At 39.8% G+C, this 19378-nt stretch overlaps 1 protein-coding gene across 7 annotated transcripts in view; it reads left to right on the forward strand.

Moving 5' to 3' along the window:
- Positions 1 to 19378, forward strand: part of sash1a (SAM and SH3 domain containing 1a) — a 288936-nt gene that overhangs the window by 264227 nt on the left and 5331 nt on the right. For 3 of the 7 annotated variants that reach the window (XM_079831781.1, XM_079831783.1, XM_079831785.1), the window contains 11 exons: positions 1662 to 1763; positions 5166 to 5298; positions 6206 to 6600; positions 8318 to 8389; positions 8526 to 8663; positions 9582 to 9714; positions 10176 to 10345; positions 11291 to 11500; positions 12086 to 12236; positions 12899 to 13027; positions 15349 to 16310. In XM_079831781.1, the coding sequence (XP_079687907.1) occupies positions 1662 to 1763; positions 5166 to 5298; positions 6206 to 6600; positions 8318 to 8389; positions 8526 to 8663; positions 9582 to 9714; positions 10176 to 10345; positions 11291 to 11500; positions 12086 to 12236; positions 12899 to 13027; positions 15349 to 16310 (2595 nt within the window). The remainder of the gene's footprint in view (positions 1 to 1661; positions 1764 to 5165; positions 5299 to 6205; positions 6601 to 8317; positions 8390 to 8525; positions 8664 to 9581; positions 9715 to 10175; positions 10346 to 11290; positions 11501 to 12085; positions 12237 to 12898; positions 13028 to 15348; positions 16311 to 19378) is intronic. The other 4 variants (XM_079831782.1, XM_079831787.1, XM_079831786.1 and 1 more) reach the window with 2 other exon arrangements.

The following is a 19378-nucleotide window of genomic DNA, read 5'->3' on the forward strand; positions in this document are numbered from 1 at the left end:
GACTGATTTCGCCCTGCTTCTTCCTTCCTCCAAAACACACACGCACACACTTACATACACTTACATGCATCTAAATACATGCGCACTGACCCTGCATTTTAGGGCTGCAGTAGATTCCTTAGTGTAAATCATGTTTTGTTGAGATGAAGGAGGGTCTTTGGTGTCTAATTTCTGAAGTAGGTTTAGCTGGGGATGGTTGGATAGATCTCCTCTGTCCTTTTTCATTTGTTCAGATGTGTTTGGTGAAAGTAGGTCTCTTTTTCTTTCTGTCATTGTGTTTTGAGAACATGATAATGATTAATTATCATCTGATAATGAACCTAATTGAGTTGTAGAATCTGGCTTCTTCTGTCCACAAGGCTGAAATTGATTCCTTTAATCTACAAATTCTCTTCTGCTTCAGTTTTTCTTCCTTTGGGCTTGTAGTTGATTAGTCTTGAATGACTGGATCTAAAGTTTGAATCAATGCTAAGCCTTTGTGGATAGTTGACATCATACATGCTGTAAGCATGCATGAACATTTGTCTGTCCTTCTGTGTGTTTGTTTGAATTGTTTTTTATTATGTTGCTTTACTTGTTCTGTGTTCTATCTTTTTATAGTATATTTCTGTGTGTGCGTGTCCAAGGGCGTCATGCACCTATATATATATATATATATATATATATATATATATATATATATATATATATATATATATATATATATATATATATATATAATATATATTTTTTTAAGATAAGGTAGTCTAGGTCATAATCCTTTTTCATTGTATGAGAAAGAGCAGTTTTGACATTGTTACAATGGGGAAAAAATGGGAATTGGGATGACTTAAGGGTGAGTCTTTAGAATTAATTTAACCTAAATAATTTATCTTAATTATTAAAAAACAAATATTTAATACATTTTATGTATGTACTTATGCCTATAAATACACAACTGTTCAAAGGTTTGGGATCAGTACATTTTAATGCTTTTTAAAGAAGTATTTTATGCTCACCAGGCCTGCATTTATTTGATCAAAAATAGAACCGTAAAAACAGTAATGTTGTTAAATATTGTTATAATTTAAATTTTTAATTTCTATTTTAATAAAAAAAAATTAAATGTAATTTATTTCTGTGATGGCAAGGTTGATTTTTCAGCAGCCGTTACTCCAGTCTTCAGCGTCACATGATCTTTCAAAAATCTTTGACATGTTATTATGACATTCATAAATATAAATAAATAAATAATCTTATGATGAATGTCGAAAACAGTTTAGCTGCGTAATATTTTTGTGGAAGCTGTGATACGAATTAATTGATGAATACAATGTTCAAAAGAACAGCATTCTTTTGTAACATTATAAATGTCTTTACTGTTACTTTTAAACAACTTAATGCACCCTTACTGATAAAAAAAAGAAACATTTCTTTAAAAAAATCTTACTGACCCCAAACTTTTGGATTGTAGTTTATATAAATACAAATGATTAACACATTTTAATTAAAAAAAAAACTGTTTGAATGGACATGACGCTTTTATATGTGCCTGTGTTTGTTTGTGTGTATGTGTATAGTATGTTTGTGTGGGGTATTCTTAGACTGTATTTCTGTAACAGATAGGGTGTGTGAGTGTGAGGGCGAGGGGGCGGCTCTCTTTGACCTCTTGTTCTCCATAGTTAAAGGAATATGAAAGGAACAGACAGTTGAGCAGCAGTACAGACACAGCAGAATGGACTGATGGATCCAGTCCCACTGTTAACCTCTCCTCCGCCTGCAATGTAAGTACTATGCCCAACCACCCAGACTGTAGACCTGAGTGTATATAGGGGTGGGTGTGTTTATAACATAACCTCATTCAGTCACATCAAAGTTTATTTTCCCCCAGCAGTAAGTGTTAGTAATGTCTCTCGCTGTACTGACTATATATTGGTGTGTGTGTAGGGAGTTAAATCTTCTCAGACTAGTGACATTGTGGTTTATAAACCCAGGCAGTGGCAGTCCTTACGTCAACCCAATTCATCCCCTTTTCTGCTATAACCACATTGAACACACTTTCATTTGTTGGAAACTTTAGGGCGTATAAAGCTTAGGATGCTTTGTAGTCATCATACATTAAAGATGCACTTTTTTTGTGTATGCTGATCTGATCTGGAAAATATGGTATTTGTTATGGATGTTTTGCCTGCAGTCAGTGATGAGTTTTATCAGGTTGAGGCCGGTCATGTGATCTTAACATGATGACATAAGTAAAATAAAACTAAAATGTAACAATCTGACATGACTGGAGTTTTCATATCATTTTAACCACGTTTTTACAATACTATTAATTTCTGTAGAGGTAACCGTTTTTAAATTAGGGAAATTTACTGAGTGCATCTTTAATCATAAATTATAAACCAGTGAATCAACTAAAGACTTATCTGAAAAGCTGATATGTTATGTGTGTTTATAAGGAGCCGCTTATGTTGTAATGGCACAGTTGTAATGAGCATCTGGCACTGGCGGCATCACTGTAAGACCCCAGTAATGATGTCATTTCTACTTGGCATGGGGAGCTGGCACACTAAACATCCCCTGTTGATGAGGTCATAATGTGCGTCTTAACTGAAGGGCAATATGTGTCAGGTTTTTTTTGCCCCCTGGCCTTTTCTTCTGCTTTGATACCGAAGGGCCATCACAAGCTGTGCATGAATGTGTTCTTCGTTAAAGCCTTGAAAGGTTTGGTGACAGTGGATTTAGTTTTCCCTTTTCGAGAAATAAGCTACCAGTACACAAATATACACATAGTTATGGAAACTTTGAGCTGCTTCCAGCCTCCGCAAGTAAACATACACCTCCTGTTCTAATGGTCAAAAGCTAAGCTGTTTTTGCAATGCTTTTTGATGTTAACAAACCACAGCACTGCTTCGCTCAGCGCTTACAGCTACAGAATGACTCACTCACCCAGCAAATCCGTGTCCGCTCAGAGGATTCACTGCCCGTCCCCGTTGCAGCACTTCCTGTGCATCTGTGTGTCAAGAAATCTACAGGATATATTTAACCCCAAAATCAATAAACTCCAAATCAATACTTTTTTTGTGACAATATTTTCATGCACATTTAAAGCACTTTAACTCTTTCAAATTATAAATACATCTTTGTCTGTCTGTTTAGTGTCGTTGTGTAATACTAATTGTGATGTCAAAAAATGGTCTTGCAAAAAATTCTGATTGGTGCTAAAAAGGTTTCAAATATAATTTCTTATTCTTTTATTGGGGTGAAATATGATGACATTTATTCTTGAGATTCTCCCATTGTACCGTTTTACTTGTGATTGCAAAAGGAGATGAAATGAGGTAAGAAAGTCTTATTCATAAAAAGACCTTGTATCTCTGAACCCCTGAGGCTGTTTCTGAAACACACACGCACACATCTCCTCCTGTCTGTCATTGGCACACATAAGCATGTGCAAATTGAATCTCAGCGTCTGAATGAGAAAATGGATCTTAGTAGGAATCTTGGCCCCTGGGCTGATGATCCCCTATTTATAAATGGAAATGGGTCAACCCTAGTCTGCTAACATTTAAACCGATGGGCATAACTCTCTCTGGGGGTCCTGCTGATCTGAGCTCAGTTTAACATTAATCAGAACATCGAGAGCTTGCTGTGTTTCTGCAGGGTTCCCCTGTCATGAGATCAGTGTCAACTGCACTCAATATAGTGACCCGTCACATCTCCGCCAGAGTAAACTGATGTGGGATCAGTGTTAGCATCCACTATCACAGAGGATGTACTGTATCTCGATATGAATGGACTGCAACCAGGCCAGCCTTTTTTCTCTCTGGCCCACATTCCTTCTCTCCTCTGAAGACCATTAAGGATGTTCAGGGGTCATATGGGAGACCTCGCAGTGTTTCCGGACGCCGAAGCTCACGCCTTTTGCCACAGTCACTCCCCTGCCTCCAGATTTTGCAGACTTTCCAGAGTTTCCTTCAAAAAAATTGTTTACGGTTTGTATTCATCTCGGTGTGAGATGGTTGCTAACATCTGTCCAAGAGGAAACTACTGCTGGTAGGAACACTATACACATTTCTGCACTGTATTCTCGTTGTCTTGTTCTCTTTCTCCTTTCTTTCGTCTTTTGCTCTTGTTTGAAATATGGTTTAGTAAACTTGCTGTTGACTGGATTTGAGCAGTAGAAATGATGGTTTTGCTTCAGTTGAAGTCCTGAATGAGATTGTCCAGTTGTTGTTTTTTTCATGTGGGAGCTTTTGTTTACCATGTAAATTAGTTTTTCTGCTCCGTTTCTCAGAATACACTCTTTGAGCCGTGCTGTTGTGTGTCCGGATCTTCTGTTTCTTGTCCATCATCACGATCGACTACCTTTTGACTGGTGGTTATTGTGGCATTGAATAATTAGGAAAGATTATTCAATGCCAGTGGTGAACCAGTGTGATTTTGTCTGTATGTGGGTGAGCTTTAGGTTTCCAGTAACAGATTACTTTCAACCTCAACATCTTAGTGGAACACTTAAGTGTGTGGTTTGTTAGGATGACTAGATCTATTTGCCAGTCATTAATATTGGTCAAAAAAACAGCTCAATCTCTTCTGGTGGTTTAAAAACACTGTGGTTAGCACCGATTATATCCTGTTAGTCAAAAAAATAACAACTCATCCCATAATGTGGTGTATGTTTGCAGAGAACAAAATGTTTTTGCAGTTTTCAATTGAAAGTTTGGGACTTGGATAAAAAGGATTAAAGGGGCTTCATCTTTGTGGATAAAAGGTTTTAGTATCATAATTGATGCCCCCACTGTGTTATCTGTTATTTTTTGTTATTTTTGTTGAATTATATATATTTGAGGCTGGGGGCAGGGGGTCATAAACCATCTCAACAGTTTAGTCCATATCGTAATTATTCATGTCCACAAATGCTCACTCATACCCATCTGTTATGTTCAAAAACAAAACTTGTGTGTGTTTCTTGGACTTGGTACTTCATAACACTTAACTCCATACTGCAATGTTTTCATAAGTCATGTCCCTAATATCAAGAGCCCATCCTAAACATGTCATAATCTGTTCATACCAGTTGAAACCATCATTGTCTGTTTTTGTGTATGTCTAAATGGAAGAGATGTTGTGTGTACGCGTGTTTCTAGGGGGTGATATAATATTGAAGCTGGGTTTTCTCTCTCCAGTCTGTGGAGCAGTCAGATGATGAGCAGGAAGACTCTGTGAAATTCAAGAGGCTTCACAAACTGGTCAACTCAACTCGACGTGTTCGCAAGAAACTCATCAAAGTGGATGACGGGAAAAGACATGGCTCACAAGGTAGCTGGAAGAGAATATTGCTTATCTGGCATTAACTGATGTTATGAGAATATTCTTAACTGAAATGTTTTAATTTAACGATGCTGTTACTGTTAGCAAGTCTCAAAATTAATATCCATTTTTCATAGTGTACATTATACTGTTGATAATGTATTCCTAAAATTCATTTGGAGCATTTAAAACAATTGATATTAGCTTTTAGGGCCCTATTTTAACGTGAGCGCATGGTCTGAAGTCCATGGTGCAGGTGCACTACGTCTCATCTACCGTTTCCTTTAAAAGCCAGTTGCGCTTGCACCATGGCGGATTCGCTATTTACATGGCAGAATTTGCGGACGGAAAGACTTTAAATAACACAAAAAATACTACGCAATTGATTTTAGACCAGGTTTTGTTGGTCAATGGTGCAGACGATTTCAGTTGCCTCAAAATAGAACATGCCAACAATGCACCTGAACACACCTCGTTTTTAGACCAGCACGCCCATGGGAGAACAGATGGGCGCAACTAAGTGCATTTGCTATTTAAACAACGTGGCGCTGGACGTAAAATTGATAACTGTCGGGCTGAAACTTGCAAAAAAACACTTGCGTCGCACCTGTCGTCCGTTTGCGGCGGGTGTATGATAGGGCCCTTAGTGTTTTATATTTACTTTACAGTACCGTTTTAAGAAATTTATATTTTTATTCTGGATATTTTTATGCTGTCCATTTGTACATTTGTACAAAGAAATCCTGAAGAAAAAAAAAACATTTTAAAAATATTACCTACCTCGAAACTAATGAATGGTATTTAGACAAAATAGTATATAGTTTTATTATCTGCTGTAGGATAGATATCATTCATTGTATTCAAAGTAATTATATTTCAGTTTATAATTTTAGTTTTGATCGTCCTTTTCTTGCAGATTCGCTCAGTCTGGATGCAGCTCCCTTATGTGATGACATAAACGCCCTGTATGCAGAAATCCACAAGAAGCCGGCCCAGTGCACAGACTCCTCTTTGTCCTCTCTTGCCCAAGAGCAACTCTCTCTGGACGGGGACACGGATAGCTTGACCACTTCACCCTCCACCAGCAGCCTTGACGCCTGGAAACCTGCTCACAAGTTAGTGAAGACCCCTGGCGCACATCCTCACGGCCTGATCCGCCCTCCACGGAAGAGTAGCGCCGGATCCGGACTGGGTGTAGTGGGGGGTAGTGGCTCCTCTTTCTCTGAATTGGAGGGAGACGACAATGCTAAAGTCTCCCGCTCAGCTACAGACGGAGAGATGCGGAAGGCCTTATCATCTCTATCTCACGGGGTAAGTACTGACAGCGTCTACGCTTTTTACGGCCTCACTAGGCCCCGCCCAAAGCCACACCCCCTTCTGGTGTCTTTAGATGACATTAACTGCACCAAGCGGCCACCCGTCTCCATGTGGCAGCGTAATAAACCTGACCCAAACTATGCGTACTCCACCAAGCACCTGCTCTACCAACGTTCCTGCAATAATCAGAAAACCATCGCTCCGTCCTCCACCTTGCCTGCCTCCCCTCCCGCTCGTGAGTTTCCATTGGCCAGGGAGAAGGGGAAAAGCTGTGGGAGCGGAGTAGTGGGCAGCTGGCTGTTTCCACCAAGGCGTCTGAAGGGAAGGACGGCAGTTAGCGAGCTCAACATCACGTACGTGGTGGAACGCAGCTTGTATGGCCACTTGAACTGGACCGGGCTGGTTAGGCCAGTCACGCTGAGTAAAGCAGACAGGCGTTGGCTCCTGGAGGACGAAAGAGACGTGAACAGGAAGTGGGCATCCAGCATGGATCGCTGCACCAAGCGCGTGCTCTTACGCATTCAGCAGAAGTCTGTGAGTGTGCCAGAAGAGCAGATCTACAGTGCCCCCTGCTGCACTGAAGGAACAGGCTGCTGCAAAGCTGCAAAAGAGAATTTCTGTAGGGTACAATTTAGAGACAAGCTTGAGTTATATTTCAAGACAGAGTCTGATACTGAAATATGGACTGTGCTGTCATAAAATACAAAAAACTAAATCTTCACCCATGTCTTTGGTGATTATTAAAGTTAGAAATCCCTTAGACTGTCAGTTAACAGTCAGCTCTTGTCATTACTGTAGACTCATATTACAGCGGTATGGAGTCAAAACTTCATAATCTGAGAAATGTATAGAAGAGAAACAGAATTTGATAATACTGAAAGTCTCATCTTTCCCCATCCTGAGCTTCTCTCCTTTTATTTCTCTTGTAGTCAGTCATGTGTGTCAGATCATAATTGAAACTCGCAGTCTTTGTGAGAAAGTGGAGGTTGCTAGAAAAATAATAAAATAAAAATAATTCCTTCTGCAGCTTTGTAGAGTCTGCCGTCTGCGGATCTTCGCCGTCATTCATAGTGAATGTGAACATGACCGTGATCTTCATCAGTAAACCTTTTCATTAATTTGGGTTGGAAATGCCTCTTACAGCCTGGGCATGAATGCTGAATTTGATGGAATTTTTTTTTTTGTATGTGCTATTTTATTCTTTTTTAATTTTTATTTTACGTGCATGATCTTATTCCATGGAACATGAAACAGCTTCTCATACTATACCTTTTGATCTTTATCTGTTTATTTTGAACAGCACATTTCTGATTTCTGCCTCTTTTGTAGAACATTTCTACATGTTATGAAATGAAAAGCCAGTTGAATTTGAGCAATGTAAGATGTTGCTGTAAAGTCAGTTCACGTTTGTGCTTTATTTCTCATAATTTTTTCGGTATCAATTTTCAGTTCATTCAAGGTTTTACAAGTAAGCACTGGTTTATTTACATAATGTTAAACAGCTGCTGAAAAGATTTTATTTGGAGTTGAATAGGAAATGGGGTCATACCAAGAGCTATTTCTTTTGGCAGTTCATCATTTTAAAATGTGTGGTTTCTGTTGTAAAGAGCAGCATGAATCATTGAGACTTTGTGAATCATTTTAAATGACTCTCTCTTAATATATTCATTTTATTGTGAATTCACAGTAATTATGTATTTTTTTTCTGCAGAGAACATGTAGCTTTGGAGGATTTGACCTGTCTAATCGTTCCCTCCATGTGGTCAACACAGCCGAGCCTAGCGTGAGTACACGTCTGTCGCTTCTTCTTGGTCTCAGCTCTCATATGCAGCTGCGGTGTTTGCGATCCAGTTGTGTTGATCAGCTGGCTTTCAGTGTGCTTAATTGCTCTCTTTCTGTCTCTTTCTCGCTGGCATAAGGAGCAGGAGGCTTTGTACAGGGATGCTGTGAAATCTCCCACCACATCCCGCATCTCTCTAGGGAAGAAAGTCAAGTCTGTCAAAGAGACTATGAGGAAACGCATGTCCAAGAAATATGCTGGGTCTTTATCGGAACAGGTACACGCACAGATGCTCGTGAGCTTGCTTTGACCGTGTTGAGTTATGTGCTATAGACCAGGCTTGTTCAGAGGTGAGACCCTGCCTTTACTCTAGGGGAAAGTAGCACATGTGTGCCCCACTTTCTGTGTCTCAAACTAGGGTCAAACATCACTTTATGTAGCCTGGAGTCTGATACAAGCTCATCCAATTTAATACACCCTAACAGTGTTGAATACATACTCACTGCCTGTATTCACATGTTGTCTCTATAGGCCGCTCACTAGGTTTTAGTTACCAGTTTAGTTTCAGTTTATTTATTTTTAAAGCACAAGACTGACGAAAGTGCTGTACATGAGAAAATTTAAACAAATACAAAAGTATAAAACATAGCAGAGAGCGATAACATATGTTAAAAGCTAAAGAAAACAAAGGAGTTGTAAGAAGAGTTTTAAAAACAGATGGAGAGGGAGCTTCTCTAAGTTGGACTGGTAGGCTATTCCATAATCGAGGCCCCACCACCGAAAAGGCTCCATCTCTGCGTTTTAGCCTTGAGCAAGATACTGTCAATAAATTAAGATTACCAGATCTTAAAGCATTCACATTTATGTTATGTCTCATCTCTTTTAGCATGTTTAATGTAGATCTCGGGATGTGTGTTAATCAATTTTGAGCTCATCTGTGCAGAGAGAATTTCATTTGCCAACAGAGCACATTTGTTCTTCAGATCTTGCGCCCTGTAATTATATATGATGTTGTAGTCCCACCTAGTGGTGACGTAGTGGAATTACTGTCACACTAAAGAATGATCTTACAGCAGTGCAGCAAGTGTCCATTTTGTGAGCTTTATGTTATGTACATCATCTGCTGTCTATCTTTCTTGATTTGTTTTTATAAATAATGATACACTTTAATTTCTCTTGTTTTTTCTTTGTATAGTCCAGTCTAGATGGGACGCCCAGTTGTCCTCAGTCTCCTCAGCCAGGCACAGACTCTCTAGAGAAGCCCAAACTCAAGGCAGGAGGGTCTGTTGAGAGCCTCCGCAGCTCCCTCAGTGGACAGAGCTCCATGAGTAAGTGTGTGTGTTCTTTGCTAAGGCAAGCAAAGGCAAGCATCACTATTTCTCATACTTACTTTTACCCTCATTTTTTATTGTAATTTGGCCTTGTAATTTTTAATCAAAATGTCATCTCGATCTTATGGTGAAAACTTCTCTCTGCTTAATTGTGGCGGATTTCTTCAACCATTTAGTCCACATAAAACACCTTTCTTACAATCGACTGCAAGATTTCATTCTGATCTGTCTCTATCTAAACAACAACCGAAGGATAGAACCAAGTCCCTGCCTACATTTTTTTCCCTTCCTTTTCCAATAATCCATTTCACTCAGATGTGTCACAACATGGAAGAAAAGATCTGTCTACATCTGTTTCATAGCAACTTATATTTGTGATACGGACATGAATGATGCCTCATATCATGCAGATGTTTTTCTGAATGGTCTGACTAATGATTGCATTGGTCCTCTCACAGGTGGACAGACTGTGAGCACTACAGACTCATCAGCCAGCAACAGAGAGAGTGTGAGGAGTGAGGATGGTGATGATGAAGAGCCTCCGTACAGAGGCCCATTTTGCGGCAGAGCAAGAGTTCACACTGACTTCACACCGAGTCCATATGATACAGACTCACTCAAGCTCAAGGTACTGAACACACAGGAAATTAAGCAGATTAATTTAAAAAATATATATATTTTAGACCTTTACAAACCACTGTGATTTAAACATGAATTGGTCCAACTGAATACATGGCTACTTAGTAAATGAATAAATATTGACATGAGTTTAAAGTACCCCAATAGTTTTGGAGGTCTCCAACAACTGGTTTACATGCATCAAAGGTTTCATTTTCTCATAATATACATTATACATCACCACAATGTTCATGATTCTCAAACGACTCAATGGATGAATCAGTCTCTCCAAATCCCTCCTTTCCGCAAGCTTACTCTGCTTTGATTGGTCAAATGGCCCAGTCTGTTGTGATTGGTCTACCGCATACAGTTTGTATTTCGGAAACAAACGGCCATTACCATTACTGAACTACAGCTTCGTCCGGAGGCTTCCTAAACCTCAGCGATTGTACACACTGTAAAGACAGTAACGATGACGCTGATTTTACACCAATCCCAGCGCGAGTCCAAATAGATGATGGAACATTGGAAGAACTAGTTATTCAACCTGAACCTTGAGCCGGAGGTTTCTCAGTGATGCTACTCAGTTTGAGGTACATTATGAGATGTTTCAAATGTAATTCCTCACCATCAGCATTAACAAGTGTGCGTCCATCAACAAACCCCTGTGCGCGCGTGTATTATCTTTTGAGAGATTTTAACTTTATATATGCTGCACTTTCAGATTTAAAACTTTGCAGGTTTTTTTTAATTCACTTAGAACTGTTACACACTACATGAAAGGTAATTTTCACAAATCCATAATGGGGCACTTTAAATCATTTCAATTAAATGAGAAGGAAGATGCTTTATGGTGATACAAGACTAGCATGGATATTGTTTTTCATTTTAGAGAATTGTTTTTAGTTTCAGGTTTAAATATTTACTTATTTCATATTTCTGTTTTTCTGTTAAGAGAGGAGATGTGATTGATATCATCAGTAAGCCACCCATGGGCACCTGGATGGGTCTGCTCAATAACAAGGTGGGCACATTTAAGTTTATCTATGTGGATGTCCTGGCTGAAGAAGAGGAGAAGCCCAAACGAGCAGTTCGTAGGAGGAGGAAGGGCAGGCTGCCCAAACCCAGCTCTGTCGAGGAGCTACTGGAGAGAATCAACCTGAAGGTGAGACAAAGACCACACACAACCACCTTTATTGAATTATGTACATGGCATGCTTTAAATTTCAAGTGGTATATCTATAATCATCTATCATAAATCTGAGCGGCTCATCTTTAATCTGTACTGACAGAATGTAAGAGTGGGGTGGGGAGAGATGAGAAAATGAAAAAGTGGAAGTTGGTGTGTAAAGATGGTCTGCTCTTGTTAAAGCACATTAACTATGAGAATGTGGGATGAGGTTATTTCCCCATGCCATTTTGAAAATGTTATTTAAGCATAGAGACATACACACCCTTCAGACCTCCCACAAGCTCCTGCATTATTACTCTAAATAACATCACATTACAGACCTTACGGCTACAACAGACACAATAGACACCAGGACACATTTAAAGCCTCATTGTTTTCAGTGTATTAATGGACTATAATGATAGTTGGCTATCACAATAGAGTTTGAAGTCTGGAAACATTCCCACACATAAATCCCACCATAGTTGAACTACTAGGGTGGAGTGGGGTATTTTTAGCTGTAAAGGTCCTATATAGTGCTGCTCTACAGGGTGTTTAATCTGTGAATGTGTATTTTAGGAGCACATGCCAACGTTCCTATTTAATGGGTATGAAGACCTGGACACATTTAAATTACTAGAGGAAGAAGATCTGGATGAGCTCAACATCAAAGACCCCCAACACCGCGCCGTACTGATGACTGCTGTAGAGCTACTGCAGGATTACGACAGTGAGTACACACACACACACACACACACACACACACACACACACACACATTCACGCTCAATCAGCTGTAATGTTACATGAGGGTTGACTTGTCTAATTTGTCACCTGGTTCCGATTCGGCAGGCCGGCACTCTCTGTCATGGAACCTGACGAGGGCAGATAACACATCTCGATTGAGACAGAGTAGTCTGTCAGATGTGTATGTGTGTGCGCGTGTACGTGCGCCGATCTGTTTGTGTGTGTGAGTTTGTGTGCATGTGTTTTGAGTGTATTTTAAATGCAATTACAAATAAACTAATTGGTTTTGTTTAACTCTGAAACAATTTTCGAGTTGTGTTGTGGTAAAAATAGCTACCGGTAGCGCCAGTTGATTGCCGAGTGTAACCATTCTACGTCATCAACCTAGAATGCAAACAAAATGGCGCCGCCCATTGTCAAAATATATCATGGATTTTTTAAATAACGTAGATCTTTCATGAGTTTTATTCATTTATGTTATATTAAGCCATACAAGTCTTAACACCAGGGGATCCCTTTAACATCCATTTGCAATGACCTTTATTCAGATGACTCAGGACCACCTTTTTCACTTGTTTATTAAAAATTTCTATGCAAAAGTGTAGTATGCATTTCCTAACTTTGTGTGTCTGTGTGTGTTTATAGGTAGCAGTGATCCGGAGCGCAGCGCCCTCTCTGGCTCTCAGGAGAAACTCCTCTTTGAGGGGCATGGCCTCATGGCTGACTCCCCACGGGACTCTGGTTGCTACGAAAGCAACGAAAACCTAGAGAATGGTAACCAGGCGCTTGTCTAGCATCTCCATACCAACCGCATCACCATGTCCAGTCTAGTGTAGCAACGTCATGACACCATCCTCTCACCTCTGGGCCTCTGCCATGACTCAGTGTCCTAACAGCCAATGAGAACCTGTCATCACATCTGGATTTAACCCAAGCCTGTCTGTCTTTCACATCTGCTGTGCCCTCTTCTCTCTCTGTTGCTCTTTTCCAGAGGCGCTCTATCATCATCCCTTTCTTTTAACTCTCTTCTCCAGCCTACAAAGACTGCTGCTCCTGCTTTCATCCATTCTGATAGAAATCAACATTTCCAAAAGCAGCCGCTCATGCCTTCGCTAACTAATCAAAATACATCTGCTGCTTCAGAGAAATCTAAAGAGAGACAGACAGAAACTCACACAAGGCTTGTGCTCACAGCAGGACTTACACACAGGACGATTTTGAGAATGTTCTCCATTGCAAAACCACTGCAGACTCATTTCAGACTCTATTTAACATCTCGCTTTCTCCCTCCCTTTGCCATTTCAAGAAATATCACTCCATATTTGTGTGTGGTGTTTGGTATGGTCATATTGCACAAGTTCTTATGTGCCTAACTATAAATGCAAAATATTGTGGCTGAATAGTAGCTACATACGATTGGAAGCTGATATTTTATGTAGATTGTGTAAAAGTAGGATTTAACTTACTAAATCCATTTTTAGAGGATTTTATCTAAGTGAGAGGAGCCTATCTCATTCTGTATTTTCAAAGAATCTCAGTGTTTAAGGGTTTCACTCTTGTTGCCGCCTTAAACTCTTACTGGCATCTTAAAACACTGACTGATCCCTCCTCCTGTTGTGTATGTCAGTGTATGTATGTGTGTGTGTGGAGCAAAGTATGAGTGTTTCGAACGGATCAGAATTATGTGCAATTTGCCAATGTGGAAAATAAACCCATTCTGTGATCTCTAGCATTCTGGTCTGCTTGCTTTTTTCATCTCTCTTCACCTCCTGACATTATTTTATCTGTGCTGATTACTTTTCCATTAATTTCTTTTAAGAGCAGTACAGAGCTTATTATATTCAATATTGGAGCATGTGCTGCTTTGTCACCATCAGTGTTTCCTGAGTCAATGATTCTGTTAAAGTATGTCTAATGGCCTAAGGGAAAAATGCTTTAAACGCAGCCTTGAATGCTCCTTTCTCTCATTTCCAGATTATTTTTACATCATCTCTCAACCATGGCATAATCATTTGATATTTGTGTACATTCATCTAAGGTCCCTGCATATAAATGCTCATTTATCCTTTTATTTATTATTATTAATATAGAAAGTGTTGTGGCTCTGTGAATCTTAATAGCTTGACTGACTCTTCTCAGCATATATATATCAGTATATTTGATATGGAAAATTGACAGAAAAAGATACTTTCAAAATAAATGTGATCTGGATTTGTTGTTTTCATCACTTAACATCTTAACACTCACATTTAACATTCACCCAACCTTCAACTTGAAATTAACCCTTACATAATCACTAAGCATTCAGTTCAGCTAATGAAGGTGTCTGTAATTGAACTGTGTAATGAACTATTCCTCTGGGTATCTGCTAAACAATGTGACCACTAACCTGTAGACATTTGTACTTCCTCATACCTTTGCTTATGTTATAGATGCTTGTTCTGTTATTCTTGCATGTTAAAAGGGTAGTTCACCAAACAGTGAAAATCTGTCATCATTTACTCGCCCTCATGTTGTTTCTAAACCTTTATGACTTGCTTGCTTCTGCAGGCTAAAACATTGAGACAAGTACTTTTTAAAATAATTATACAGTTTTGGAACATGTCAAGTCCATTTAACTTGCACAATTTTTTTTGCTGGTGCAGTACCTTAACTCTTGTGCCTTATGTACCCCTAAAGGGTGCATGTTTAGTGCCTTTTAAGGTAATAATATCCATCCTTTAGGGGTAGATGAGATACCTTTGAGGATACTGCCCTGGTGACAAGCTGTTGTAAAGGTGCAATTTTTTTTGCACTTTATTTTCTGACAGCATACATTTCAGATTGCAGTAGTTTGGTTTCAATTATGATAATACTCATTGATGCATGAACCAAACCAATAATAGTGTGTATTATTGGTATGGCTAATGCATTAATGAGAAAGTGGATGAGATGTACTGTCATGCGTGAAACCAAATGGCTACAATATTATCTCTTCCTGTTCATCATTTTTATGACATCAGGGTTAATCTTAGGAACCAAAAATACCTTTTGAAGCCTTTGAGGAATCACATGTGATTAATGAATTTATGTGAAAGCACGACTCTCTGTTTCAGGTAAGAGCCGCAAGGCGTTGCGCCACAGCCGTGGTTCATCTGGATTTGATTGTGGGGGTGTAAAATCTACAGACTATCCCACTCTTCCCATGACTCACTCCACTGAAGCTCTTCAGCAGCAGGCCAAGAAGGAACGCAAGTTCCCGAAGACCTTTCTGCCCCGGCCCATAAAGAGCTTCAACCTACGGAGCCTCGGCCTCAAGAAGGGCTCCAAAGCAGGACAAAACTCCCGCATACCGGTCAGCCGAAGCTGTGAGGAGTTGGACGGCCCCCAGGAGACCCCTGAGTCTTGGAAGCGCTCGCATTCTCTGGGGGATATACACTGGGAACAGGCCTTCGATCAGAGGAAGGACCAGTGTGGCAGTGAGGATAAAGGCAGACCGGAGAGCAAAAAAAAGGAAGTGAAAATAGCTACTATAGAATCAAAACAGGACCAGAGTTGTCAAGTTGGAAGAGAGACGGGCTCACTGCAAAGGCCTATGGTTCCCACACAGCTTCCTCTCAGCCTGGTCAGTCAATTTCCTGCTGCTCAGATTTCAAGCTGCCAACCTGTCTCTGCCCCGACTAGCCCGGCTCCACGGACTCACCCTAAAAAGCCGCCTGTCCCACCTCCTGTGCCTGCTAAAAAGTCCAAAGAACGTCTGCCGAATGGTCTGCGCCACCCTCCGCTGGTGCTGTCTGGTTCGGTGCCAAATACCCCAACCCTACCCCCAAAACCCATATACACCCCAACCACTCCCTCAGAGAGGTCTCCATCAACCCCAGTATCACCAGGTGAATCTCCCGCAGCTCTGAGTCCACCCTGGCTGTCGGACCTGCCTGAATCAGCACGTCCTCAGATCCACGGTGCTAAAGTCGCCCTCAGCAGGAAGATCTCTAAAATGGTTGACCTTGAGACTTTGCTGGAGGATAGGATGCGCTTGGAAGAGATTGACCTCACCGAAGAGCCATACTCTGATAAAGTAAGTCATGACTTCCTTTTGAATTTATCTAGTAGTAATGCTGTGTTGCCTATTTTGGGATGTAGTAGTAAAGTGCATAGTAGTCACAAAATGTGCTCTTGTGAGCGAAATTTTAAAATACCAAATGGTTCCTCATATCCAGCCCTGGAAGGCCACTGCCCTGCAGAGTTTAGCTCAAAGTCTAATAAAACAAACCTACCTGTTATTTTCTAGTAACTCTGAAGACCTTGATTAGCTTTATTATTATGTCTTTAGCTACCGCGGGAACTTTCCCCAGGAACTAGAGACTTTGGGTAGCCTGGCTCCGCCCCCAATTTTGATTTTCCTTCAGTACTCCGTCTGGGATTGTTGTATTTTCTCTGGTTTTCTCCGGTCAAATTTTAACCGGTCCAATCAGCGAACAGAGGGAGTGGCTGAGAACGATGATGTTGATGTCGTGCACTAGTTTGAGATGACATGCGTCACGACCAAACATTAGCGATTGGTTATGGCAGATCCAATAGTTTTAAACTTCAACAGAGTACCCACCTTCAAGGAAGTTAACGCTTGTCAATGGAGAGTGGCCAGACTCTGTACAATGAAATGTACGAGAGTCTGGTAGGACCAGGCTAGACTTTGGGGTGGTACTCGATGTGTGTCGACCGCAGGGACCAGGTCTAAATGAAGTTCCGGGTAAAAATGTCCCCCCAAGTTGAACATGCTGATTGGTTGAGTTGACGCAGCATTTCGGTTGGTTGACTCCACACAGCATTTTATTTCAACCTCCATTTTTAAAGTTCTGTTGCGGTGCTTGCAGTAAGAGTTATTTGCTGTTCGAAATCAACAATGGAGTATTAAAAAAATATGACAGATGGACCGACTAAAAGGTTCAGGCTTTATTAAGCTTATATGTGGAGGACGAAATCCAGCGGGAACTGGAAAGTTGTCCGCAGTCATATGGAAACAGGTCTGAGAGAAAAAGTCCCTGGGATAAATTGTTCCGGGTAATTTTGGTGAAAACAAAGTGTTTGATTGTGCTTTGAGCTAAACTCTTCAGGACAGTGAAGAACTCTTTAGGGATTTGACGAACCCTGCCATAGTCTCATGGACTTAATGTTCAAGCGACCGCAAGTTTGTATGAACTGTGTCATATGGGGGAAATGGTGGCACTATAGCAGTTAATAAGCAGTTAGCAGTCTAAACAGAAGCACAATGGTTAACAGTAGGGGGCTTGACTTAACCATGCCACTGTCCCTGGAAAATCATGGCCGGTTTATTTTTTTCCATCCATTTACAGCTGGAAGTTCTTTTGCAAGTGTCAAGAGAAACGGAAAGAAACATACATTATAATCAGTGCTCATCCAAACACTAATTTCCACTCATTAATCTATCTTCATATAATAAGACATCCATATAGTACATATAGGGCTGTTAATGTACAATTAATTGTCTTCCTTTTTTTTGTACTTTTTTTTTAGCTATTTTTAATTGCTAAAAATGCATGACTTAGCACAGACATAACTATCACATATCCTGTATCCTTAAAAAAGTCATTTCTGTCATGCCAGCAATAGCAGTGGAAAAGTGGAAGGATTGGAAGACTTGTGTAATTCATAAGCAGGGATTTTAGTGTTTGCGAAACATCTCAAATCGGGTACATCGTCTTTGCTGTCCACTGCCCGTTCACAACAAATCAAATCTGATCCCAAATCACTTCTTTGAGGTTATCACAAACAAAAAGGTGAATAAGAGGTGAAAAATGCCCCCTCTCTGATATGAAAACACTGGAGCAGCTTGTGGTTTCAGACCGCACAGACTGCCTGGAGTTTTAGTGCTTTTTATTGGCAGCCAATCCAATTATGCCTGGACCCACAGCCTATCGGATGTATCCCATTTTGGGCACAAGAAATAGTTTGAATCTCTTTGAGTAGATTTTGAATTAATCTCTCAGTTAACAAGATGCTTATACGTTAAAGATGAAGTGTGTAATATAAAGTGTATACATTCTCCTCTCGCAACTTGTTTGCTGTTCATTGTTTGATTTCCCTGAGCAGCGTAAACACTGTGGCTCTGATGTCTTTTTGTGTTGTGAGCTGTGTATTTGGATTGTTAATTAGTCCACAAAATGAAATGGCAGAGCATTTCCCTTATTGAGATGGCTAGAATTAAAAAAAAAACTGCTTGGTTTGCAATATTATAAAGCCACAATGTTTATTTTAGAGAAGATGGACATTTGGCGCGCTAACAAAGACGTCCTGAAAATGATTACACTGGATCTGTTACGCCACACAGGGTGATGTTAACTTTAAAGCGCTGAATCTCACATTAAACAAACGATTTAGTCTCGCTCTCCTTGTAATGCTATAATTGCCACATAAAGCTTGCTTGTTTGTGAGTCAACCTCCGTTTCCAAGTATGCTCGGTCTCTACCACCCGTAAAATCAATTAAAAGGCCACATGAAGTAAACTTTATGATCTGATAATTTCTGTTGTTATTCAGAGTCCACAGTCTGAGATGAATGTTGCGCCGCTCACATTAGTTGAGTGCTAACCACAGCTTAGCTTGACTCTAAACAGTGTTAGCGAAGAAAATTCGGTAACACTTTCTATGAAGACCATGCTAGTAAGTATTAATGTTTTTATAAATATATTTATAAAGACTCATTAAGACATATACTGCATTATAAGAGCAGTTATAGTTACATTTATTTTTATAATTTCTTATGTCAAAAAAAAAAGGTTCTATATGGCACCAAAAATGGTTCTTGGCTCGTAATCATAGGGGAACCTTTTTAAGTGCATATAGCACCAATTTTGGTGCTTCAGAGGTTCTTCACCGGTTCTTTGACTAAGGTGCTTATATAGCACAGCTAACTAAAGTGCTATATAGCACTGCTACCATATACAGAACATGTTAAGATGTGCTATATAGCACCAAAAGTGGTTCCTCTGATTACGATGAAGAACCATTTTTGGTGCCATATAGAACATTTTTTTTTTTTTACATAAGAAATTATAAAAATAAATGTAACTATAACTGCTCTTATAATGCAGTACATGTCTTAATGAGTCTTTATAAATATATTTAT

The sequence above is a fragment of the Gobio gobio genome (genome assembly GCF_949357685.1).
Source record: "Gobio gobio genome assembly, chromosome: 12".
Taxonomy (NCBI): Eukaryota; Metazoa; Chordata; class Actinopteri; order Cypriniformes; family Gobionidae; genus Gobio; species Gobio gobio.